The sequence below is a fragment of the Thunnus albacares genome, chromosome 17, assembly GCF_914725855.1.
Source record: "Thunnus albacares chromosome 17, fThuAlb1.1, whole genome shotgun sequence".
Lineage (NCBI taxonomy): Eukaryota > Metazoa > Chordata > Actinopteri > Scombriformes > Scombridae > Thunnus > Thunnus albacares.
The window spans coordinates 23,987,354-24,013,616 of record NC_058122.1 but is presented as its reverse complement, the minus strand read 5'-3'; the positions used below and the strand labels follow the sequence as shown (position 1 = coordinate 24,013,616).

General features: G+C 42.6%; 1 protein-coding gene across 2 annotated transcripts; it reads right to left on the bottom strand.

The window, feature by feature from the left end:
• Window positions 1–1,589: 1,589 nt before the first annotated feature.
• Window positions 1,590–24,992, bottom strand: setd1a (SET domain containing 1A, histone lysine methyltransferase). 2 transcript variants are annotated; one of them, XM_044330695.1, is made up of 21 exons: window positions 24,936–24,992; window positions 23,119–23,263; window positions 22,920–23,018; window positions 22,548–22,818; window positions 21,846–21,976; window positions 21,371–21,624; window positions 19,080–20,778; window positions 17,020–18,012; window positions 16,423–16,590; window positions 15,296–15,380; window positions 15,054–15,196; window positions 14,626–14,668; window positions 14,333–14,525; window positions 14,142–14,185; window positions 11,906–13,200; window positions 10,380–10,728; window positions 10,068–10,249; window positions 5,422–5,532; window positions 4,252–4,371; window positions 3,893–4,030; window positions 1,590–3,799 (listed from the first exon to the last, which is right to left on the bottom strand). In XM_044330695.1, the coding sequence occupies exons 2-21, from the start codon at window positions 23,254–23,256 to the stop codon at window positions 3,626–3,628; spliced, it is 6,630 nt and encodes a 2,209-aa protein (XP_044186630.1). In that variant the 5' UTR covers window positions 23,257–23,263; window positions 24,936–24,992; the 3' UTR covers window positions 1,590–3,625. The 2 variants fall into 2 exon arrangements, with proteins under 2 accessions (XP_044186630.1, XP_044186631.1); XM_044330696.1 differs by lacking the exon at window positions 24,936–24,992 and adding an exon at window positions 24,665–24,929.
• Window positions 24,993–26,263: the final 1,271 nt, after the last annotated feature.

Genomic DNA, 26,263 nt, shown 5'->3' with positions numbered 1-26,263 from the left:
TAATATCAGTCAGAAAGAAGGTAAAGTTTGGTTTTCTAATCGTGCATTTCATTTTATTCATATTGAATTTGTCAAAAATGATAAACAGTTGGATTAAAAAGCAAAAATTTGTGTCCACTGAGTTATTATTATTATATAAATATCGCTACTATAAGAAGGGGGATTAATAATACATAATAGAAATACATTTTAATTGAATTACTTTTTTACAATTTGGACAGTTGAAGCTTCACATTATCTTCTGGTCAACTGACTAGTTTTAAGTCAGAGTTGAAAAATGTGAACCTGACCTTTAAAACCAGGATAAGATAACATGGACTAATCAGTGTGCACGTAAATGGACACACTGACAGATGATGTTGATAACAAAATATTTATAAGATAAACTATTATGAAATTATTATCATTATAAAATATTCTGATAAAAAAAAAAGTCAACTCCCTCTCGCATGGAAGAAGTCCAGAAACAACCTTGTGCTTCTCGTATCTTACGTCGGTCCTTTGGAAGTTTCTTGACAAGAGAATGAAAGGAACAATAGGTGCCTGCAACCTCTGCAGCAGTTGAACTGATAAAGCCCTGTGGTTGTGTTGACTCGCACACAGACACGCACACACAAGCAAGAAACATCCTGCCATTTCCAGTTCCAGGCAGTCTGCATGTGACTCAGAGGGAAATCATAAATTGCTTTTCTTCATACAACAAATGAACTTCCACATCCAAAATTTCACTTATTTTCTAGTAACCAGTTCACCTCAAAATTACCTGATGGTGACATATCGTCTCATAACATTTATCTCACCGTTATTGTGTAATAATTACTTTGCCTGCAGTATTTTCATGAGCCTCATCTCAAGTTTTTCAATACGCAGATGACATTTTATTCTGCACAAATGACAAATAAACTTGAACTTGAACATAGAAATGGTTGAACTGTAGATGTGTGTCAGAGATTTTCCATCTCAGGTCATTGACTTCTCCTTCCTCTTCCTCTGCTCTGTGAGCTTCACCGGCCCCTTTTTTCCTTCGTCATCGCTTCATGACTTTAAGAAATCTAGTCTAGGTCAGATTTCAACGTTTCCTCTATCGTTTCGTTTCCCCTAACGGGAAATGTCGAAGTTGCAGGTGCATCATCAGAGTTGATTTCAACCTACACGTAGAGGAAATAGGACACAAGTGACTTCCTGTTGTCTCTGCTATGCAAGTTATTTATATGTACTTCCTATTTTGCATTAAAAAAAACCCTGTTCAATTAGCAGTCAGCATCCTCCAACTCTGGTTGACCTTCAGTGTTTATGACAGTGAGACAGAAAGTTACTGAAGAACGACATGAAGGTTTCGTTTATTTAAAAAATATTTTAATGCACCATTAATAAAGGGTCCAACGCATTAATACAAGAGAAATATTGCAAATAATATTAAAATAATCATCAAATTAAAAGGAAAAAACAATAAAAAATAAATGAATGGAAGGTATGTACATGTTTCCTCCTCATGGAGAGAGGAAAAGGAACGACATATTTACAGCTTGGAATCAGTGTGTTTCTACGAGAAACAAACACCTCTACAATATTTACATGTACTTCTTTGATTTTTTTTTTTTTTTTTCTCCTTTCATCTTTTTAATCCTGTAGTAAAGAAGGTTGGTTTGTACTGAAAGGCTTTCATTGCAACAAGAAATATCTTACACATTTTTCCTGTTTAGGAGGGAACAAAATGAGAAAAGTCTTCTGCGGAAAAGAAAAAAAAAAAAAAAAAAAAAGTTCGAAAAATGAGAGTTAAACTTTGGACGGCCATAGCCATATGAAAAAAAAAACAAAAACAGAGAGACACACACAACACAAGGGGCTGTAGACACCCCCCCCCACCCCCCCCTCTCCCTCCCCTCCCCTCCTCTGTGGTGTGTCACAATCCTGCTCATCTATCTCATCTAGGCACACACAGTTTATACCTTCCACCCATCTACACTGCAAAACAGATCGTGAAGCAGGATATTTGTTTGCCTTAAGAAGATACATTTGTCAGGGAGGGATGTTTTGTTAAGGGCAAACAAATCCTAACTGTCAAATAAAAACACATACGAATGCATGTTGGAAAGGCCAAAAATAAACAACAACAACAGGGGTAAAAAGATACTAAACTAAACCTTTAAAGAGACCTGACCTAATAAAAATAAATGTGCCTTTTTAAAAACATTGGTAGTACACAGAGTGACTAAGTTAAACACTGACCACACGTTTTTTTACTAGGACCTGCAGAAGTTTGGTAGGAATCTTTGCCTCAACGATGACATACTCCCAGAAAATGTTTATAGCGACTGTTGGAAATCTGACATTCGCTGGTTGGAAAAAAAAAAAAAAAAACCAAACATGAAAGGAAAAAACTTTACACAGACAGAAATAACAAGACACAGATTCTACCAAACACTCAACAGGCTCTTCTCACAAGACCTTTTGTTGACATAGCTTAAATTTTGAGGGGAAGAAACAAATAAAAACAAACAAACCAAAAAAAAAAAAAAAATGAAAAAGAAACAACACAGGTCAATTCTCTGTTGTGCTGATCCTGCAGGGGGGAGAAACTCAGTAAAAAAATTAAAACACAATTTGAGCTACAAATGAGCTGCGGGGTTAAAAACAATGGTTGTCATTGGGACAAAAAAGGGTGGCGGCGGATCAGGAGATTTACGCACAATGGAGACGGGAAACAACTGATTTATAGGGCTGGTGAATCACGAACCACTGAGGACAGTGGGTGGGTACACTGAAGCTCATTTCACTGTAAGATACTTACAGCTAATGCAACTAAATAACAATACCATTAATAACAGCAATAGTAATATTATCATATAATACTATGAAGTGGAAGAGAAAAAAAAAAAAAAAAAAAAAAAGCTCCAAAAACAATCTTCACACTTGGAAATCTTGCATAACTGAAGACCAAATCGATTGAAGTTATTCATCTTAAAAGTGCGCCGTCAACAAGCGCTTTTAAAAACCCTGAATTTGTCTCGTATTTCTGTGTGCGTCTGTGTGCGGATCTGGGTGGGTGGGTGGGTGGGTTGGGTGGGGTGGGTGCAGGAGGGATTTTTTTTTTGACACTGGAAAAGCGATCCAGGCTGAAGATCATGTGAGCTGACGTGGACATAAAACACCGGTGTTCTTTTCGGTTCTAAACGTCGTCCTTCAAAACGGATATTGGCATGGAGATAGACGGAGCTTTCATGCCTGGCTGTGTGGAACAACTTGTGTTGGAGCATAATTTCCCCCCCCCCCCCCATCAAGTCAAACAATACTGCCACAGGAGAGCTAATGCTGAAGCAGAGCGCCCCCACCTACCCGCCTACCCGCCCCCCCCAAAGTATTCTCATGCCAGGTTACACAACCCCCTCAAGCACTGGCTTGTCAGACTGCCAGGTGGATGAAAAGTGCAAGTGTGTGCGTTTCTGTTTCCTGGGTACTGTGAGGCCATCCAGAGGAGCGGTGGTGGGGGTGTTCAGGAAAAGGTGGCTTTGTTTTGAGGAACGCTCTGAGGAGGGGAGAGGGAGCGGGAGGGGAGAGCGGGTGGGGGGTGGGAGGGGGGGGGGTTTGGCTGGCCACTGACAAGTGAGGGAGAGAAATGCGTCCACTAGTTCAGTGTCCCACGGCAGTTCTCTGTTCCACACAGGCAGGGGATCTTGTTCTCCTCCAGCGGGAATTTGTAGTCGTAGGTGATCTCTTCGTTGACGGCGATGGCCTGCTTCGAGTAGATCACGATCTTTTTCTGCGACTCTATGGTGATGACCTTGGCGTAGCAGTTTGGCTATAAAGAACGAGACAACGAGAGACAGATGAGCGACAGGAGCATGAACAAACTTGTGTCATATACGGACTGATCGAGGACGTTAAGACTCACAGTGCAGCAGTGGTTGATGAATCGTGCCAGGTTGCCACACTTGGTGGCGTCGATAATTGTGTCGTGGTCCACTCGGAACAAGTAGCTGCTCCCGATGCCCTGCTGAGCGTATCGCTTCTCTCGATTGTCAGCCACCATCTGGACACAGAGAAGACACAAATATTCACTCGCTGATGCCACACGATCACTTAAACGAAGCATGTTATCTGAGATGGTGCGTGGCTAACAGCTAACAGCTAACAAGTGAGTTGTATTAATGCACTAATAGTGACTCTTCACTCATTTTACAGATGTATCATCACTTTATAAAACACTTAATAAGATTCACATACAGCATATTCACAGACTGGAAGCTTTACCTGTCTGATGTTTTGACCCACGTACTCGATGACCATCTCATCAGCAGCGATGGCCTCCATGGCGAACAGGCCCCACTCGTGGATCCTGCTGCGTCCGAATCGAAGCCTTTTCTTGCGGAACTGCACGAGGACAAAACAAAGCTCTTGTTAAAAATGATAAAATCACACAAACTGTCAGATGAATAGAAGATTTCCTAAAACTCAAGCCACTCCAGAGGACTCCTGGATCTTTACCTTAAACAGCAAAACTTTTGGTACTTAAATGATTATAAATAAATAACAAATAGATAAACAGACATACATATTAAAACAACACATATTTGCTGGTTTGAGTGCATATTTGCAGAGATTTCAGAGTTCAATTGAGTAATAAAATCATCTTACGTAAGAGTGCATGAAGGCAGAAAATGCTGATTCAAGTTAAGTTTTGGCAGTAATTTCTCATTCACTGTGTTTATCACAGCTGCAACACTAAAACGGCCACCACCCAAAGACGTGACCACCACCCTTCTTCAGGGAGTTGCTGGCTGGGAGGGGGCTCAGTTTCGTGTCTGTGTACAGCTCAGATATGTTTAGCCCAGTTTAAACTGGAAGAAGGAGAGCCAGGCAAAAGGAAAAATCAATTTAAATCTTATTTACATGTGTTATCTTGTTAGCGAGCATTACATTCAAATGTAATGTAATCCAAGAGTTTGCAAAGTTTGTGACTTCGGTTTGAGGACAGGACTCGTGATACGCTGCATGCAGCCACCGGGTCCGGTTATTGTCGTCATAAAATATCTGTAGTGCGTCAGTTAACTGCTCGCTAAACCACACCCTCTTCTTTACTATTTATCTGAATGTAAAACACACATATTGACAAAGCTGGGGTAGCAGTTTACTCCTGTTTCCAGTGTTTTCTTTGTATTATAACACAACGCAACATGCTTTTAGGATGTAAATGGAAGATGGCCGTTATTCTTTTATTGATATTATAGCACAGAGGCAATATGATAAAGGTGGATGACTTCTATTTCTTCATGGCAGCTGGCGGAGATGTTAATGTTTGATCAGCAGGAACACAAGGTTTAATCTGTTGATGCAAAACTTACTGAAAGAACTAAAAGTGGAAGCTAAAAGCAACACTGTGAACACTGTGTCAGCTATCATGGCTGTTGTTAATGGCCGTACCTTGAGCTGGTTGAGTTTGAGCAGGTCAGAGTCCATAACGGCTGGGGTGCCGATGACCGTGAGGAGGCGGCGCTGCTCTGAACGTCTCTCTGATAGCAGCCGGTTTGTCCCCTGGAAAGAAACAAGACAGCGAATAGCTTTACAAAAGGGGCCACTGACACTGTCACGTTATCATATGACCTTGAACCGGAGGAGAGGGAACTTTGACCTCAATGTGCAACAGTCAAGTTAGTGTGGGTGAGGTTCATGTGAAACAACAGACTGGCGGAGGTGTCAGATAAGACTGAATGTTAAGAAAAGGGACGGAGTTTCTCATCTGTTTCTGAACTAAATTTAGACAAAACCACTTAATCAGCGCACGCAGTCCATTTTGAAGAATTACAACAAATGCAGGATATGAATAATTCCTCAGACTAAGAGTGTTTTCAGATCTGCATCAGTCCGGTTGAATCAGACTCCGCTGTGTTCAGACCTGCGGAGAATGAATCAATGTCGGCCCTTCCTGCGTTTACCTTCTCACTTCCGCTCGAGATACGAGAAAACGTTCTCTTGTGGCGAGAAGTGATGCATTTTGGTTAGATTTTTCTCTGTGTGAAGAGGAACCAAACCAAACCCAAAGACAATTATAGATTCTGTGTCTTACACATGATATCAGCAATTATTACGAGTTGTCTTTAATTGAACACCAAAAAGACTGAAAACTAAACAGAAGCTGAAGCCAAACAGTGTTTTTACAGTACAACTGCAAGATAAATGTCAAATCTACTACACATCATGAAGAACAAAAGACAAAATAATCCTCATTTCATTGATAATCCTTAGTAAACTGCAACCTTATCATCTTTTTTGATAACGATAAGTATATGGATGAAATCAGCTGCACATGAAAAGTCTTATTTGATGTGGAAAAGTGAGCTTGGCTGTAACTTGCTGAGAAGTCATAGAAACGACAATAATGGTGGAAAAAACAACCCAACAAAAAGATGACTCATCACTTGAGCCGCAGACAACACACAGGTCAAAAACAGAGCAAACACGTACTTTTGGTTTTTTGTGTGTTCGGCTTTCTCAATAACGTTAGCTTTTAACGAGAAAAGCGTTACCTGCGCCAGATGTTGTAACATCAGGAAGTCAGCATTCAAAGTTCAAAACGGTCAACCTTAATAGCTGTACTATTAAGACCAGTGAGTTCTTTTTAAAGAACACTATAAATTCCTGATAACTGCTTCGCAATCAAATCACCAGTGGGATGAAACCACATCCCCGGTCACACCTTAAACTTGCCCTGCAGCTTAGATCAGGGCATGAAGGATGTTGACTGATGAAGTGTCCGGTTACATCTCGTTTTCCACCGAATCAGTGGCACATAGCTCAGAGCTACATCAAAACCACAAAGCCACGTCTCTGCCCTGGGTATAAAGAAACATGCTTTTCTCCATGGAGAGAGTGAAACACAGCACAGAGCCAGAGTGGAAAACACATTAAAGGGAAATCCATGATTTACATAGCAACCCAACACAAGAGCTTTCCTAAAGTTTTCCCCCCCAGCAGCTGTTTTTCCTGATCTGATTGCCAAAATGTTCCATCTTTCCTTGTCAACGACGCTCCGGCAGTGTGCGAATATTATTATCTCCATATGGAAAATCATTAATTGATGATGTGCGTGTGTGCCAGATGCTTTAGAAAGGTCAATGTGAGTAGCGGTGTAATGGAACGGATCGCCTCCCTCCCAGTTTGATACACATGTGAATTGTGGATTAAAGCAAAGCCTCATTTAAGACAAAGTAAACAAACTGCTGTCAGTACAAGTCATAGACAGGCAGCGTGTTGCTAACAGGGATTCTGAAGAACGACGACCAAACCTGCATCAAATGGTCTGAGGTGACATCTGCAGGTTTCTTTACATGATGTTTAATGTTCTGCAGATAATTAGCTATCTGGCTGCTAACTGAGATTAGCAGTGCACCCAGTTTAATGTTGGTTTGGTGGCTGCAGGACAAGATGTGTGTTCATGTTTGTGAGTCATCATCAAGTTTCGATGATGTGGATCATCATATGAGGAAGCCTCATATTACACTTTAGTTTAACAAATGAATATTATAAATATTTGAAGATTTTATTTAGACATTGGACATGTTGAACATTGTTTTCATTTAAGACAATGGGCAGAAGTTCTTTGCTTTAAGTGTTTTACAGAATAAATGGAAAGCAAAATTATATTTGTCTCTTTTTTTTTCCTGATCCAAAAAATGATCCAAACCGTGACTCAAAACTGTGATACGATCCGAACCGTGAGTTTTGTAAAAATTACTTGATCTGGGATGGTTGTAAGAAAGAAAAGTGTGTGTGTGTGAGCTGACCCAATCATTGCTTGTTTCAAGGGGTGGTGTTTGCAAATGATATCCAGTGTCAAGAGGGAATGGTATGTAATATTGGAAACCTTCTGGACAATGTACTGACTCCCTCCAGAAGTTGACAAATCAAATGTTTGGTTTCGGTTTTAACAGTGGGACATTTTAAAAACCCATGGTTAAGTGTTTGTGTGTGTGCACCCACTCACCAGTGGCTTTAACCGACAGTGTTTCGCAAATACATAAGTAAATGTTGCAAGAACGCTTTAAACATACAGTATGTTTCCATAGAAGTTGCATACTGGAACGAGTTTGGTTAGAAAATTGTCATGATGTTGCAACACAATGATGTTGTGCTTGAACGTACAGTTTACGCTTTAAACTGACATTTAGGGTGAGCACAGAGGAAAAATTTTCGCTTTAAGCTAATTCATGTGAAAATAAACTCTGCACATACATCATTCTGCACAGAGAAGCTCAAACATCCAACTCAAGGAACAATAAGAAACAGACATTTTTGAGTGGAGGGGAGCTTTATAAAGATCAACTAGATAGTTTGTGATGGTTTAAACTAACAGATGAAAACTATCTATGACCTACAGTATCTTTAAACTGTCTCAAACACATTCTTTGAGGGTTGCACAGTGATCAGTCATCCATCCACCACAGCAAAGGCAGTTCTAACTGACTTTGAGGAGTCTGAGATTGAACCGCAGATCTTACGATCAGCGCTCTTCCTCCTGAGCCACAGCCACCCTTAATTTAAAACGTCTAATGGTTGTTGTTCAGCCAAGAAGTTCAACCAGATGTTATTGTTTAACCGTGCAAAACCTCTGGGCTTGACAACAAATATGGTTAAGGTATCAACCTTTGTGCTGATCAGGTAGTCAGAAAAACCAAATCCCTGATCCACACATCCCTTAACTTCCATCTCTACGCCTTGGAAATCACCTTTTATTATGCTGACTGCCAAAATTGCCAGTTCATCTGTGCCAAATGACAGCGGGCCAAACGTACTCACTATTCTGCCAATTAAATTCCCCGAGACCCATTATCAGACATCATATAAATATTATACTCAGCAAGCACTGGACTCCTTCAAATTGTTTGTAGAGCCAATGGAGGCTTGGACGATATGATTTATCTCAACAACACGGTTATCTGGAACATCACACATCGATATTCTTTGACGTGAACTTTGCCTCAACTTTACACACATTTACACCCACTGACGCTATAAAACTTTCCAACAAGTCTCGATGCAAACAGGATTCAGTGGATTAACTTGTTTAACTTCTTTACAGTCATGCTTGTCCCAGATGCTCAATACTTTCAAAGGTTCACGGCAAGGCTTCATCATATCCTGTCCTCTCAGCATTTTATTTATCAAACACTGCACAAACAAGCACGCTAGTCACTTCTACCTATCAAACTTAATGGTAAACACATTAACTCATGACTGACTGACTCCCCCACATCCTACTTTCAAGTCTAAGTCCTCCACAGAGAACATCACTACACTACCTGTAATAAATAACCAACACTGAGGCTGTGTTCAGACATGTAGGGGTGGGGAAAAAAAAAAAAAAAAAAAAAAATCAATGCACATAAGAATGTTGATTCTTATCTCCTACGATTCTGAATCAATTCACTAATGTCAAAAATAGATTTTCTAAATGTTAGTTAATATGTGATGAAGACGGAACAAAAAAGGCGGAACTCAACTGCGAGGGCACACGCTGGAGTTATCTGGTTGTTCATCTTCGGAAAAAGCAGCAGTTGCAAGCATTTTTTTTGATTTAATGACTAAAATAATTACCTTTGCAAGAAGAACGTTAAGTATAGTGTGAACTTTCTGCGCCATCACTCAGAGTGTAACGTTAGCGCAGCGGAGCAGCGAACTCCAGCGGTAACAAACGAGACTAGCTAACCAACACACAATGCAGCATTAAACAACGTAAACCAACTCTGAGGTGACGAAAATAACTCTAAAAATAACTGTTTCCCCTCAAAAACCCTGCAGCCGCTCAGCTCCTTGGACAACGATGGCTTTCCCCGGAGCAGCAGAGAGGCTGCTCTCCACTGCTGGAGACATGACGTTAATAATAACACAGCGGAGCACTCCAACTCCTCTTTTCCTTAACCTCGATTTAATCCATTAATTAATGCGGTTAACTTTTAAAATAGAACGGCTGCAGACCATTTACCTTAATTGCCAGTTATGTTTCATTTAGTTTTCTTAGTCTTAAAAAAAAAAAGCACACAATCAGAGAGAGAAACTGGGAGTCTGCTTACCGAGCTGTCGACATTCTCCACCTCCCGTATGACCTGCTCGGGCAGGTCCAGGTCCAGGTAGACGTCTTTCTCCTTACGGCTGATGGCGTAGTAGCCCTCGCTCCTGGCACAACCGGTCACATGCTCACGAAGCTGTCCGTCCGCGCTCTTCTTCTTACGCCGAGGGTTTGGCAAATTGGTTAGTGCAGCTCAAAGGTCAAGGGAAATAACAGGAAACTACACAATGAAATTAAGACCTTTTTAGACATTTGTTTCTATGACTATCACATTGACAACATATTGAATACAGAAGGTAGTCACTGATAAGGATATTAGTATGGTTGACCCAGTGAGTGTCGTTGAGCCAGTCAGAGCTGTGGTTGTCCTGTAGCAGCTTCTCGTAAGTCTTCTTCAGCAGCATCAAGTCTTCACCGTCCAGACCGGAGTTCCAGATGTCATACAGGATCGTCATCTGCTCAAACTCGCTACGGTTTTCAAACTTCAGGGCCAGCGGCTTGGGTGCAGGGACAGGTTTCGGCCAGCGTTGTGACGACGTTATTCCCGCTTCCTGCAGGAAGAGACGCTCGCTCTTCCTCACCTCTTCGACCACCTCATCCTCGGTGTCTGAGCTAGACAGCTCGCCGGACTCAAGCTCCTCTACGTCTACGTCTTCCTCCGAGTCCTGCGCAGAGGAAATGAACATTACTAGAGAAGAACTGGATAAACACAACTAGAGATGAGCACTAAGGCTGTGTTCACGCATGTAGTTCAGTTTCTTTGGTCCAGAATAAAGCAAAAAAAGATCCATTGTTGCCTTTTAGTTCCTAATCTGTTGAAGTCACATGACAGGTAACTCAATTATTGGACAGTTTCGGTCACTGTCCATAGAGATATTAAGGACTAATGACTAAATATTGTTATCTGGGTCATTTACATGTTTACAGATTTAACAAAATGAATATATACATGCAGGATCATTACCTGTTTTTAACTCTAACATTAACTTTCAGGGGAAATATGTACAGATGCTGTTTTATACAGCAAAGACTAAACATTTAATGTATGAAGCTACTGTTCCTGTCAGACAGGAAAGATAAGCCTCAGGATCGGTCTGACTCAGTTCAGCAGATGACACAGATCAATCATAAATGTTTGTTAAGTAGTAATTTAACGAGAAGGCAAGCTGAAAACCGAAAAAGTGTTGTTTTCAGTAAAAGGAAAACTGCTCAATCAGCCTGGCGGGGGTGAAGAAAAACCCTTGATGAACAAGAAGAGGAGTGTGCTCGTGGCGCACGCCTGGCTGACATAAGCTAGAAACGTGATGAATACCACATGTTTTACATAAAAACACTGAGGCAATGAAGGTCTGCGTTGATTGCGTCAACAGCTCAGACTAGTGAGTTAATGTAGAAAAGAAAACAGGGCCACATCCCTTCCTCCCTCTGCTCCTCTAGCCAGAATCAACCATTTGCCCAACAGATAAAAATAAGGTTGGTTACATAAATCTGGTCGTGCCAATTAAAAACAGGTTTTCACTCTTTGAAATTACATCTAATTATATCGTGGCGTGTTACAGCGTGTTGTTTTTTCCTCCACTGGTTAAGCCAAAACATATAATTTCAAATAGTAGGGACTTTTGTGTGTGCACGAGACAAGCAGGGAACAGTCAGTCATTGTTTGATATGATATTACAATAAAACACCAACGCGAATGTGCCACTATTACAGAAACCTAACAATGAACCTACAGATGATTCTCACTTCTATTGTGTCAGACACATTGTGACAGATTCTTACATATGTCACACCGTCTATGATTAAGACACTGACAAATATTTACAGGAACAAAGTCCTACGCACCTCTAGTTTCCGCTTCCTCTGTTTCTTGCCCGGCTGTTCCTTCTGTTTTTTCGTGTGATGAACCTCCTGGTTTTCTTTGTCTTTTCTTCTCCTCTTTTTGCTCTTGTCATTTTCAAGTTCGAATCCCTTGCCAACTATGCTCTTCTTCTTTGATGATGGAGGTAGAGAAGCAGCCTGCCCCGAATCCTCAGACTCACACAGCACTCCCATTGCAGACAAGTATTCCCCTGTATCTCCCCTGGAAGGTAGCGCCTCTCCAATGACCTCCTCTGGTGCTTCAAGCACCCCGGAAATAGCGTTGAGGTCTGCTGGGAGCAACACAGAGGGGTCTTGTTTGGAGGAAGTCCTTTTGGTACCGGGTGATACTGGGAGAACAGGAGGTTTGCAATAGTTGTGCTCCATCACTACAATTACACCCTCTGGGCTCAAAACCAGGGCCAGTGACTCTGGGGAGAAGAGATCTTCTTCCATCTTCTGCTCCTCTGCCTCGTCAGATGTCTCTGTCTCCTCAGAGTCCCCAGCATCAGGGTCCATTTTCAGGGCTACGTCAGCCAACACAGACAGGTCGGTGGTTGAAGCCGAAGCCAGCTGCAGTAGGCTGGACGCCCCGAGCTGCTCTCTGAGTCTCAACCTCTGCTCGTTTTCTTCCTCGTCCTCGTCTTCCTCTCTGAGGGAGTGACAGGAAGAAGCGGACAGGCTGGTCGTCCGCGGCCTTCCTCTGGACCGTTTGTTGACGGGAGGTGGAGGGGGGGCCTCCTCGAAGGCCATCCTGCACATAGAGGCATGGTCCAACGGCAGGTTCTGCACAGTGCGGCACACCATGACAGGAGGGGCGGGGGATTTGGGGGAGTCTTTGCCTGCACCCCGTTTGCTGGGGGATTTGACAGGGGTGGTTTGAGGAGAGAAAGGGGGTCCCTTTTTGGACTCATCAGAATCGTGGGTTCGTTCAGGTGGGGGCACGATGAGGGCGTTGCCTTCACCTGGTTTGGAGGCAAAGGGGAGCAGCTGGATGCCCTGCGTGGATCGAGCTGATGGTGTAGCGGCGGGGGAGTCTGGGAGTCTGCCAGGAGAGAGGAGGGGAGATTCACCCGCCACTTGTGATGGAGATGGAGATAACGGCGCAGCCTGCAGCTGTGTTTTGCTGTCGTTCTCGTCTGTGGAGAAAGAGACAGTCTTCCTGCGTTTCTTGAGAGGAGGCACAAGGACAATAGGGGAGGAAGGACGCGGATATGGAGGCGATGGAGGACGCTTGGTAGGAGCTGTTGTTGTATCTGCCTTGCTGTCCTTTGCTTCACCTGAGAGACATAGAAGAGATTTTAAAGACTGATCCAAACTAAACACAATGCACTAAACACAGCTTATCTAATTGTTGTGCTATTTTTAATAAAAGCTGCAAAATTCATTCATAGTGAATCATCAGTCAGAGTGTAAAACAGAGTGTGAAATTCACTTTTAAACTCAAAATTCAAGCTCTTACTTAAATGGTTAACCTTTGTGTCTGATGCCTTTACTTAATGTTTCTTACTTTATTTTCACTGCATCATTTTTGTATTTTATGTTGTCGTCTAATTGCAAAAATCCCTTCGGAAATCCTCACTTCTTATCCCGACTGCCAAAATTGCCAGTTCATCTGAGTCAAACGGCACTGGGCCAAATTGTACTTCCCTGCCAGTGAAATTCCCAAGATATACTATCAGGCATCATATAAACCGTCTCTAATAATCATATCATATAGTCTGCAATCACTAGAACCCCCTGAAGTTTATTTCAGTGGAGGACAATATAATTTTTTTCCGCCACGTAATTGCCTGGAACAATGAGTGATACTTTGTGGACTTTGCCTCAACTTTCCACACAGAGAAACCCTCCTTCCTTCCACACAAACCATCAAAACTAATTCAATGGAATTTACTTTATTAACAAAAACCTTCATGTCCCAGATGCTCCCTACTCCCAAAGGTTCACAACAAGGCTGCGTTGTACACTGTCCTCTTAACATATTAATAACACAAAACTGAAGGAACAAACACACTAGAGACCCGTTGAGATTAATGGTAAACACTAAATCTTTTAAGTCTGGGTCCTCCACAGAGGAATTGATCCATACTTCCAATAAACATTGTGATTGATGCATGTACTTAATCTCTCTTACTTTGTTTTCACTGCATTTGCAGTTGATCTTTTTTTGTTTTTGTTTTGCATTTGTTAATGACATTGATGAGGACTTCTGTCTTACCGGTTTTGACCTCTGCCTTTGAAACAGCAGCTGTGATATTTTCCCTGAGAAAAGCAGAAGAACAAATTGGAGGTAGCAGTAACAACATGTTGGAAATTTAATTACGTAACACTGACAAAAAGGTATTTCTGAGAACACTGTTCATTTCTTTACCAGCGCTCAAACATAACATGGACACATGAACGTTATACCTGTCATCCTCCTTCTCAATTGTGCTGTCCATGGTCGACTCGTCCATGGTGTCCGGCCCCTCGCTTTCAACCCTTTCTCCTTCCTCTTCATCTTCATCCTCAGAGGACGATGAAGATGAGGATGCTGATGAAGATGAGCCCTCAGAGGATGAGGAAAGGCTCTCATCATCGCTATCAGCACTAAGGGCATCATCTAAAAACGAAAGAGAGAAAAAAGTTTTTGGTATTGCCTCGACTGAAATGTAGAAGTAAAAGTAATAATGAAAGTAATGATATTAATGGTTGAGATTTACCATCGGACTCCTTTTCACTTTCCTCCTCTTCTTCCTCATCATCCTACATATAAAAAAAAGGGTTGTAATTACAACACTAGCTCACTCGAGCAGACCAGAGACTGTAGGTGTATAAAAAAAAAAAAATCACAGTGAAATGCTGCCATCTAGCTAAAAAACGTGAGAACTACAGAACTCCTTAAAACCTCATTGATATGAAAACATTAACACAAAGAAAATACATAACTGATCAAACATTTATATTTATTGAATATAATGCTCAGCCTGGTATTTCATGATAAAATTTGATTAAAAAAAAGATTTTAAAGGACTCATTTATGCTGATGTCACTCACATCTAATGCAAAAAAAACTCCTAACTTGTGCATGTTCTTGATCTTGAGTTTTTATTGTTTTTTTTGTTCTTTGCTTTAAAAATAAAAACAACACCTTTTCAGACGATGAGCCATCAGATGTTTCCTCTCCCTCGCTGTCAAGCTCCCAAGGTTTACGACTTCTTGGCTTCTTTTTCCTCCTCTTGTTGTCCCTTTCAGCTCCGTGCCTGTCTGCCTCTGGCATTCTCCCATCAGCAGCTGGAAAACAGAACAACAACAGTTTGACAGTTACACTCAACGGGACGATTAATCCAAACCCTTAACTGTTTAAAAACTGTCAATATCAGCTCAGCGAACCTTCGTCATCCTCGTCTGGCGGGGTCGAGGGTCGCGGCCTTTTCATGTCTCCCTCCTCGAGCTCGAGAGGTTCTTTCCTCTTCACCTGCTCAATTTGACAATGACATTGTTTTTATAAATCAATTAAACACAGCAAAGAATGACTTAGGCTATTTTTTGACTACAACTATGAGCTTATGACATAAAATCTGATACAACTGTATTGTTTTTCATCATTTCTGTACTTGACAAAAATCAAACATTAACTGTGTTCATAATAGATAAATCATACTGCAATCCTGACTGTGTAATCAGGAATAAAATTGTCATCTGGGTCCAGTACTGTTACAGTTATGTCTTTCTTTAAGATGTCAAATTTCAAAACTACTTTTCTATACTCTGATGTGATAATGTCGATACACTTCTTCAGCCCTTTTCAGATATGAAATACGTAACACAGCTGGCTTTAACGAGATGTTTAAGTGACGGCTTCCTGTCATTCAAACGTGTGACTTTCACATTAAAGTTCTTTATGGCTTTATTCAGACACATCACTCCCTTGAATGAGAAAGTGTGTCCCGACTTTTGATTGGTACTGTAAATATAGTTCACTCCTTAAATCAGAGAGTGAATTCTGCTGCCTGTTTTGTAAAGTCAGACATGAACAATCATTGAATGACAGGAAGTTATGTTGCCAATTTGATACAGATCTAATAAAGGAACAATGAGCTCAAAATCCCCTCCTATTTTGTGCAAAAGAGATAATAATTGAGATATTAAAAGCATTACAGTGATGTAAGAAGGTGAAACAAGATGCAATGCATGTCTCTGCGTGTTTTACCTTGTGCTGCAGCAGCCTTTGCATTAATCTGACAGTATTCAAGTCAGACTTGTGCCATGTTAAAAGTGTAAACAAAAATATTACTAGACCATCCTGACCTTTATGTGAAAGTGACCAGGGTGCTAATTCTGTTAAATTACCATCAGATTAACATAAAAGGGTGCAAGTCTGAAAGGGGTTTTAGTAGCTATGTGTCACCAGCTACTGTATGTATACAATTAGAGGTGTAGATGATGTTTTAATTATTAAAATGTAAGCTGTCAAATGTGAAGATTACAAGATTACTGCTGCAATGTGCCGCTTTTACCTTGAAGGAAGGCAGTCGAAGTGCTCCTCGGAGAGCAAAGCCCTCCACGCCACCGCTCCTCGCCCAATCCACAAGAGACGTGAGAGGCTCCCGAGGACGGTTGACCTTTTCCTCTTTTTTCTCATCATCCCGTAAGGCAGACACTCCCCTAACCATTGTCTGGAAAGGCTGGAAAATGAAAAGATTTACAGTTACAAAAAAAAAGATCAGTCGCAGACCTCAGACCTTTGTTTTTATTTGCATTTCATAGTATAACAAATGACTCTGGATCAATATGGTTGATAGCAGCGTGACTCCTTGCTGCTGAGAATGAGGAAGGGAGGTTCAAACTGCCATCAAATGGTAACCGAAGTGACGGCTTTGGAAAACAAAATTAGTAAGAAGACAGGGAGATACAGCGAGGTATTTTTATAGACTGTAATTTTAATTTGTTGCAACAAAGGTCAAGTAAAGAAGTTGGTGGTAGTAGTTGCTTAATATGGTCATAGAATCAGCTTGAAGAGGAGCACATTTGTTGGGAGATTTAGTGAATGTTTAATGAAACAAACCCCTGTTCCAATGTCAAGCACCTCCATTATTGTGATTAGTCATTCTTACCTTGGCCTTGGTCTCTTTCCTCTCCCACCACTCGTCAAAGGTGGCAAAGGCGACATTCTCCACCATCTTGCGGTTCAGGTCCCTCTGCATGATGTTTTTCATTTCCTGGATCAGAGTGGCGAGGACCATCTGCACCGTGGCCTCATGCGGATTCTCCGCCAGCATGGGCATCTCCTCCCCTGGAGCCCTGTACTCGTCTCCGTCCCCGGGCAGCATTGTGCCGTAACCGGGCGGGGGCATGTAAGAGGGGTAGTGCGGAGGTAAGACGTGTGGCGGCCAGCCTGTGTGGGGAGGCGGGATGCCGTGGTGTGGAGGGGGCGGTATCTGAGTGCTGTGGGGATCGGGGTAAGGGTAGGGCATGTGGGGAGGCATGTAGCGGTGGTCCTGGTCATAATGAGCCCCTGCCCCGCTCCCCTCTTGGTCCATGTAGGGGTGATGTGTGTGGGGTGGGGGCATAGAGTGGAGGTGGTAGGAGGAGTAGTCTCCGGTGGCTGCCTCGCCAGGGCCCGGGGTGCCGTTGGATGACGACATGCGCAGCTGGTGTAGGCGACTTAGCATATGGGTCTGCATTTGGAAGGACATGGGAGCACCACCGCTGTACTGGTTCATCAGCTCCATGGAGGAGGCATAGTCATACATATGGTGGGGCATGGGGGGAGGATACTCGGGGTGCAGCTCCATGTGGGGCAGCGGAGGGATCCCCGGGGGCGGTGGGGGCTGCAGGGAGTAACCGGGGGGAGGTGGAGGAGGCAAATGAGGAGGGTAGGAGGGTATGGGAGGGTGCATGGAGGTGCCAAAGTGCTGTGCAGAGTCAGAGATGGGTTGGGGTGAAGATGAGGGGTCCGTTGTTTGTGAAGGCATAGCAGCCTGGGATGAAGACGGCGAGGAACCTGAGGTGACTGAGGGCTGGTGGGTGGTCACCGTTGTTATGGTAGTCTCCCCCTCCTCCTCGTCCGAGATCTCCATGTCTTCCCCTGAGGAATGAGGGGAGGACTGAAAGAAAACAAGAGAGTTTTTCTGTTTTAAAGATGGGAAACTACTCGTATGTTTAAGCTGCATCGACAGTGAGAAATGCGGTTTCAAAAGAAGGGCGTCAGAGATAACCCCAAGATAAAGATAACTCACTACCACAGAATCAGGAAGTGTTCTGTGAGAAAGTAACACATTCATTCACACAAACGAATGCGGTAAATAATAAAACTGAGAAAAAAAACCATACCCTAAACATAAATATACATTCACACAAATTATGTTATATTAATCTCAGTGTTTTTCTGTGCATTTAAGACTTTTTAAATACATTTTTCTTCCTTTTCTCCACAGAGCCCTTTGTATGCAGACTAGTGTGTGAATATTCTTTAAAAGAACGAAAATGACCTTTTTCCATGTACGAAAATAAATCTCCTTCATATTTAAAGAACCCCTCCATGTTTTAAGATATATAAAAATACTCTGCTATGATTAATAATTTCTGTCCAATATGGTTTCCCTCCCCAAAAACGTTTATTTACTTTGTTAAGAAAAAAATCCAGAATCTATGAATATGCAAATATTTTTCATTTCAAAAGTCTCCTACATGCCTGAGAAGTTCAATCTCAAGTTTTAAGCTTCCACATCACATTTGGGCGAATCACATACCGGACCACGATTGGCTCCAAACTAGTTGTGATGTCTCGAAATCATGTTCTTACATTCACGTCTTAAACTGTGTCTTAAGATGAGCACGGAGAAACTTTCCCGCTTTGGCACATGAATGTTAAAAACAGCCTTCTAGTGTCAAACTCAAACACAAACATCATTCTGCACAGTGAAGATCAAACATCACAGTGAAGTAATAAGGTAAGGGGGAAGTGTAACATACATGAAACATTTTACAGTTTAGTTTTGGGTTGGTTCAACCACAGCAATAAGCTGCCCACCGATATTACCGCATCCAATGTTACAGCCCAACTATAAAAAATATGAATCAGCCTTTATGCTACTTATACATCAAGTTTGGTTGCTGTTGAGATAGTTGATAGTTTAAACCCTGCAGTTTCATTACATACTACTGATCTTACCTGACTCTGCCCATTGTAAGGTGGTGTGTGCGCTCCTGTCCTGCTCCGCGTGTCAGCAGATCCAACCTGTGAAGATTCCTCCTGCAGAGCTCCGGTCCCAGCGAGGCCAACTTGGGGTTGGGGTTCCTCTGGGGGCGGGATGTGCGGAGAATACGTGGAAGAGGATGGTGTGGTTGCTGTAAGTACGTTAGGGCTCTTCCTACCATCTCCTCCCTTTCCTCGTTTCCTTCCCCTGTGGCCGTCTCTGTCTCTTTCCCCTTTCCTCCTGTGGTCCTTCTCTCCGTTATCTCCCACCTGAATACCACTTGTGTGCTCCCCCTTCGCATCGCCCGACCCCCCTCTTCGCTCTCCTCCGTCCCCACGTGTTCCCCTCTGCTTCTCCTCTTTCCTTTCATCCTCGTCTTCCTCATCAGAGGCCAGGAAAGAAAATTTAGCCTTCTGTTCCTTGAGGAGCATCTCAATACGAGAGTCGAGGCTGCTGCTGTGGTAGACGAACGGTAAGCTCTCGTTGGTGGAATCTGGCTCTGGGGAGGAGGAGTCACGCTGGGGGGGCAGTGGGGAGGTAGAGGAGGAGGGGAGGTGGTGGGGGAGGGAGGTAGAGGAAGGGGAGGTAGAAGAGGAAGCGATGGAGGGGTGGGGCGGGGAGGAAGGTGGGGGTGTCTTTGGCGGGGCAGGTGGGGTGCTGGGACGGCGTTTGGGTTTTGTCCACTGCTCCTCGCGGGCCGGACTGTCCTGGCTGAAGTCCAATGTTCCGAGTGTCTCGGCTACAGCCGCTGCGATGACAGAGGCTGGCGGGAGGGGAGGCGGCGGCGGGGGAGGCGGCGGCAGAGCACTGTGGTGAGCTGCGTGGAAGTCTTTGTCAGCACCTACTGAAGGCAGAGAGCCCCTCTCCGTGAGGCTTGTGCCCCCTAGACGGGTGGAAACATCCAATCCCTGAGAGGGGGCTTGGGCAGGCTCTTTGGAGGAGGAGTATGCAGAATAAGATGAAGGGGGAGGAGACATGCTGTTAGAGGAAGAGCGGTAGGAGTTGGAATTGTATCTGGGGTCAGAGCTGTTGGAGTAGTCACTGTCTCTGTCTCTATCTCGGTCTCGATCCCTGTCCCGGTCGTGGCTGCTCCTTCTGCGGCTGCTGCTGCCGTGGTGGTTGTGAGAATGGTGGTGGTTGCGATGTCTCTGGTGGCTGTGGTCACCTGACCGGGAGCCCAGGCTGTCTCGCCGGTACCCCCGGTCATCCCTGCGATCTGAGTGGTGGTGGGAGTGATGGGAATGGTACTTGGAGGAAGAGTTTGTGTCCTGCTGGTGATGGTAAGATGACCTTCTGGAGCCAATCCCCCCTGGCCCATAACGGCCTCCTGAGTCTCTTTCACGGTCCCTGTCCCTGTCTGACATTGGGGGCTGATCATACTGGGTGGCGAGAGGTGGCGGAGGCATTGAGGAGTGATGAGCCATGTGTGGCCCAGGCCCTCCGACGTTAGGGTACGGGGGATAGCACGGTGGCTCGTTGGGACGGTATGATGTGTTTGGGGGATACATGGGGCGACCTCTGTGGTACATTGAAGGTTCCTGTGCATCCTCTGAGTAGCGGGACACTTTGTATCCTCCAACAGTAGATGAGACTGCAGAGGACGAGGAGGAGGAAGGTAGCATGTCCTGGGGAGGGTAACCGCTGCCCAAAGTGCCAGTGTTGTAGCCAGTATGCCTTCAAGACAGAAATAATGCAGATTTAAATTACTATTTTGTGGAGTTAAGCATGACTGACATTTATAAACATGTAACTGAGTCAGTGTATGCCGCCATTGTGAGTATAAAAAACCAAAATACTCCCCATTATCAATAGCACAATGATTCTGATGCTGCTTTCATCTCCTGGATGCAGAACCATGTTAAAATACTTGTATGGAGATCTAAAGGTAGCAAACTGTCAATGCAACACAACTGCAGCAAAGAACCTACAAGCAATTCCTCTTGCTGGGTGAGATGAGACAAATCTTGTTTGAATACAACAAAAAGACTATGAGAGTTGTACACAAATTCACATATAATGTGTGAAGATGTATAGCTACATTTTGTGGTTATTGTTCTTAATGACATGAATTCAACACTGCTCAATAATTAACATTTATAATTTATGATCAGGTTGTACAAACTGTGATCTGATGACACACAGGTGAAGCAGTAAAGTGTCTAATCTTTGACTAGTGACCTGAATTTGCCTCATCATAACGACAGCACTGAGCAAATGTTTAAATTTTGATGAGTAATTCTCCATTTGCTAAATATCAACAACTAACCTGCCGCCGGTGTAGCCCGAGTCTTGAGAGAAAGGAGTCCCAGATCTGGAGCTGTAAGGTGTTCCTCCACCACCCTGAGATGAAGAAGAGGATCCGGGGGTGTAGGGGCCTGCCATGGAGGAGGGGGGAGTGTCCAGACGCTGCTCACTAAAACCAGTGTCCACAGAGCAAGGGGTGCTTCCTGATGTGAGGGCCTGGACCCCTGCTGCCAACACCGCGAGCTCACTGGAGAGCCTCCGCCTGATTTCGGATGACTGTGCAGAAAGAGGCAAATTATATTTGAATTTGGAAATCAAGCAACTGTCTGTTGTTTGTTATCATGTTAGATACAGGCACTCTGTCACTTCAGTTATTCAGTTATCATCTAAAATTAACATGTGAAGGGAAGAATTGGAGTGTTTCCGCAGCATTATTATTAGTTGTTAGCTGAGTCTGAATCAAATTAAGTGTAGTTATAATTATGCTGTGACTATACCGTGTCAGGCTGTGGCTGCGTTGGAGCCTGAGGCTGGATCCTGTCTGTCAAAGCCTTCCCTCCCAGGGGCACAGTCTGAGGAGTGTAGGACCCGTTTACTATCAGGTCATAATACTTCTGTCTCTGCTGGCCTGGATAAAAAAAAAAACAACAACAAAAAAACTAAATAAATACAGACTGTGACATGAGATCACCGTTGAACTATCTACTATCATGAAGACAATCTCCATTAGGTTTAGCTGTCTCAACTAAGTGGCAGTTAAACCTTTCTGTCCCATTTGGTTGTTGGTCGGTTTGTTAGTTAGCAGAACATTTTATGAACTTATTACCAGACTTCAATTGAAGTTTGTGGGATGTTGGTGCAAGGAACAAGGAACACTTTTGGTGTATATTTGAAACAAGATGCAGATAGATGGTTTAATGAGATATTTGTAAACCTTTTCAGTATTTTATCATGAACCTCAGCTCTTATTAAAACAAGCAAATGTTATACATCATGTTTCAATGTGTTTTGATGACCATAATCACATTTTTAAACCAAAATCTTGAATGCATTACATGTTTATACTGGTTTATTATCTGCCATTGTACAAACATTCCTGTAAAAATCACCCATAGTTGTCTGATACACCACTATGACAACTTATAACTCAAAACCAGTTCATACTTTCAAGAAGTCTCAGATGAGGTGTTGAAGCTTACCTTTTATATCCAGTTGAGCATGAATGATGTTACCCATGACAGAGGTGTTATGCAGCTGCTTGACTGTGTCCTTGGCTCCTCTGGTGCTGGTGAACAACACCCTGGCCAGGCCCAAGTGCTTCCTTGTCTTGGGGTGAAACAGGATCTCCATCTCCTCCACTTCACCAAACTTGGCACACATTTCTGCCAAGAAGGGCTCCTTGATGTTGTCATTGAGTCTAGCAAAGGTCACCTCCTTGAGGGGTATTGGACCCACGTAGAACTCATCAAGCTGTGAAGAAATATTGACCCACGGGAAAAAGATCTTGGTCACTCCGAGAGATTAAACTGGTGGTGTGTGTATCGAAATGAATGCCGACCAGGAATTCTTACCTTAAACTTTGGCACCGGCAGGGACATTTCTGTATACCTGGACCATAGTCGTCGGGGTCTAGGGTCCCGTAGTTCACCCACGGGTGGAAATCCAGAGTCCTGGAAAAATTAAAGAGGTTGTGGTTTAAATAATACAAAAGCACACACCCAAAAAATTAAAGATTCAAGAGAGAGAGAACATAAATTCAATTCAACTCACTGGTACACTGAAATGCACTCCATCATATCTGTAGATCTTCTGTGTGACCCGTCGAATGGTTGGGTCCTGGACAAGTTTGTAGCTCTTCCACTGCAAACTGACAGCTTTTTGTGGTTCTGCCCCACTGTCTGGATCCATCCTACAACTAAGCATCAAAGGAAAACCATAATTTGAGACAGTACAGAAGCTAGTGTCTGAGCACACTAGAAGAAGATTACACAGTAGAAGATTTGACACAATGGATAATATAACAAGCTTTTAAAATACAACCCATTGTTAAAGATGAAACCAGTGGTTTCCAACCTTCTTGGATTTTGACGTCTTACAAAAAGCAGTGTGTAGTCGGGGTCACATTTCAGATGTCTATGAGTTGTTAACAGCTCCACCAAATAGTGATTTTTCCCTCTAAACTTCTCACATGCTTTCATTTCAATAAATGTTCAAATGATGCAATATTTCACCAAAATCAAAGATTAGGGAAAAGGTCCACAACTGAAAACAGATTTGTGTATCAGAACTTTGTTTTTTCTTCTTTCCTCTCCCATTAATCATCTCACGACCCCTCAGATTTATCTGGTGACCCTTTGGAGGGGCCCAACCCCTAGGTTGGGAACCACTGGACTAAACTAGGTAACTGTATATAAAGTAGTTGAAACTAGCTCCACCTCCAGCAGCTACAACAGTAACATGCTGCTTCCACACTGATGCTTCAGTATTAATAATGATGTAATGTATAATAATATATCAGTCAGAGAAACCAAACCACTACTTTTACTGCAATACTTCAAGTACATTTTGCTGCTAATACTTATGTACTCTTACTTTAGTAGGATTTTTCATGCCGGACTTTTACTTATAATGGAGTATTTTTACATAGCTGTATTGGTACATTTACTTCAGTAAAGGATCTAACTGCTTCTCCCACCGCTGCTTCATAGCGGAATAAAGCTAAACTGATCTGAAATGCTGCAGTAATTAGTAGATACCCTATAACGTAACAGGACGATGAGCTGCGTCACATCAGTTAGCCAAACATGAACTTTTTACATGAGCACTGTCTGTTAGTAATACATTTTCGAGGTAAAAACGAATAATCTGGATAACAATCGGTATGTTTTCAGCCTCGGCTAAGATGCTGCATGCTGTCAAAACAATGACCAACGTTACGTCACTGGCCAGTTAGTTTCTAGCTAGCAACCTGCTGTTAGCAAAAGGCTACCGTGCACCATCACAATGCAAAAAAACTGTTTGTTTTTTTCCCAACGTCAAGGCAGAGTTATGGCTAAACACACGTCTACATGCACAACATTACAGGCAACGTTATGTGACGTTAAATTACTTCTGGCTTTTTCGCTCGGGCAAGTTGACGCTACCGTTGGCTAATGCTAACTAGCCAGAAACATCAACTTATGAGTCAAACTTGATCTTGTTCACCCTCCGCCGGCATCGATAACATTTTACCAGCGACATTCATGATATCATCCGGTCTTCGAGGCTCTACTGGCTTCTTTAGTTCCCCCCTGGTTCGCCTAAATTCATACCCCACCTCTTCCGAGATGCTACAGCCCGCTCATCCGAGAGTAGCAGCCCGCCGCTACAGTGTCCAGGCCCGGGAGTCGAACAAGAAAAACACAGAGCCCCTAACAGCAAAGGGACGTCTCCGATCCTGCGTTCAAAGCTAAACTTGCGGGATAAAACGACACCGCTATCATTCCGGTACTCAGTCGAGACAAAAACACGCCTCTTCGAGCGAAGAAGGCATTGTTTTCGCTTCAAAATCCTTATATTGTTGAGAGAGCGGCCATCGCGTAACCAACCTGAAAGCCTCGCCTGTTCTCCATCAGTGTGTGCGAATGCAGCCTGAGATTTCTGACCCGCACTTTCTTCTTTCCAAAGCTGCCGCCTGACAAATAAAATACGGGGAACCAAATTTTCAGCTTATAACACCGTAAATAAAATTAAAATGTATTTTTTTAAAAGTAAATAAATGACTGTATTTTATTTGTGGTCTAATTTCCATGAGTGAAAAAAATGTTTGAATCTGCTTATAAGAATCCAAGTAAAAGCTGAGCGATCAAAGCGCCGCCCAACGGTTATTTTATGACAACACAAGCCAACACAAACAGATTTTATCAAATTTATGAGCCAAGTGGTAGATAAATGTAATACGTAGCCAGTGGTGGAGGAAGTATTCAGATCCTTCAATTAAATAGAAATACAAATATGTAAAAATACTCCTTTACAAGTAAAAGTCTTGCATGAAAAATCCTTCTTAAGTAAAAGTATTAGCAGCAAATTGTACTTGAGGTATTAAAGTAATAGTACTCCTATTTTACTATATATGACATTATAACTTTTATTATTATTATTCCAGTCTGTAAATATGCAGGGACTAGCTAGTTTAGTCCAGTGGTTCCCAATCTAGGAGACAGGACCCTCCAAAGGGTCACCAGATAAACTTGTCCTGTTTACTGGGGCTCATACTTATTTCTATAGGCTCAGGTTTATGGGGATTTCTGTGGCTTTTAATCAGTGCTGGAAGAAGTATTCAGATCCTTTACTTAAGTAAAAGCACCAATTCAAAAATGTAAAAGTACTAAATAACAAGTGAAAGTCCTGCATTCAAAATCCTACTTAAATAAAAGTAAAGAAGTATTATCAGCTTAATTTACCAAATGTATTAAAAGTAAAAGTTTAGCAGGAAATCAGCTTCTTTGAATGATGATTTATTTACTGCAAAGTAAGTTTTTACATACAATAAATTTGTCTTGGTCTCGTCATGCATAACAATCAAAAAATAGAAGAAGACTGATATATTATTATATATGACATCATTAGATTATTAATACTGAAGCATCAGTGTTAGAGCAGCATGTTACTGTTGTAGCTGCTGGAGGTGAAGCTAGTTTCAACTACTTTATATATAGTTACCTAGTTTAGTCCAGTGATTCCCAACCTAGGGGTTGGCCCCCCCCCCCCCAAAGGGTCACCAGATAAATCTGAGGGGTCGTGAGATGATTAATGGGAGAGGAAAGAAAAAAAAAACAAAGTTCTGATACACAAATCTGTTTTCAGTTTTTGGACTTTTTCTTTAATCTTTGATTTTTGGTGAAATATTGGATCATTTGAACATTTATTGAAATGA

Coding starts and splice junctions, on each gene's coding strand:
- setd1a (XM_044330695.1), bottom strand. CDS start 23,256: ATGGATCCAGACAGTGGGGCAGAACCACAAAAAGCTGTCAGTTTGCAG. Junction 14,669..15,053: donor ATGGCTCATCGTCTGAAAAG/GTGTTGTTTTTA, acceptor TTTTATATGTAG/GATGATGAGGAAGAAGAGGA. Junction 10,250..10,379: donor TCACTGGGTCAACCATACTA/ATATCCTTATCA, acceptor TTTGAGCTGCAC/TAACCAATTTGCCAAACCCT.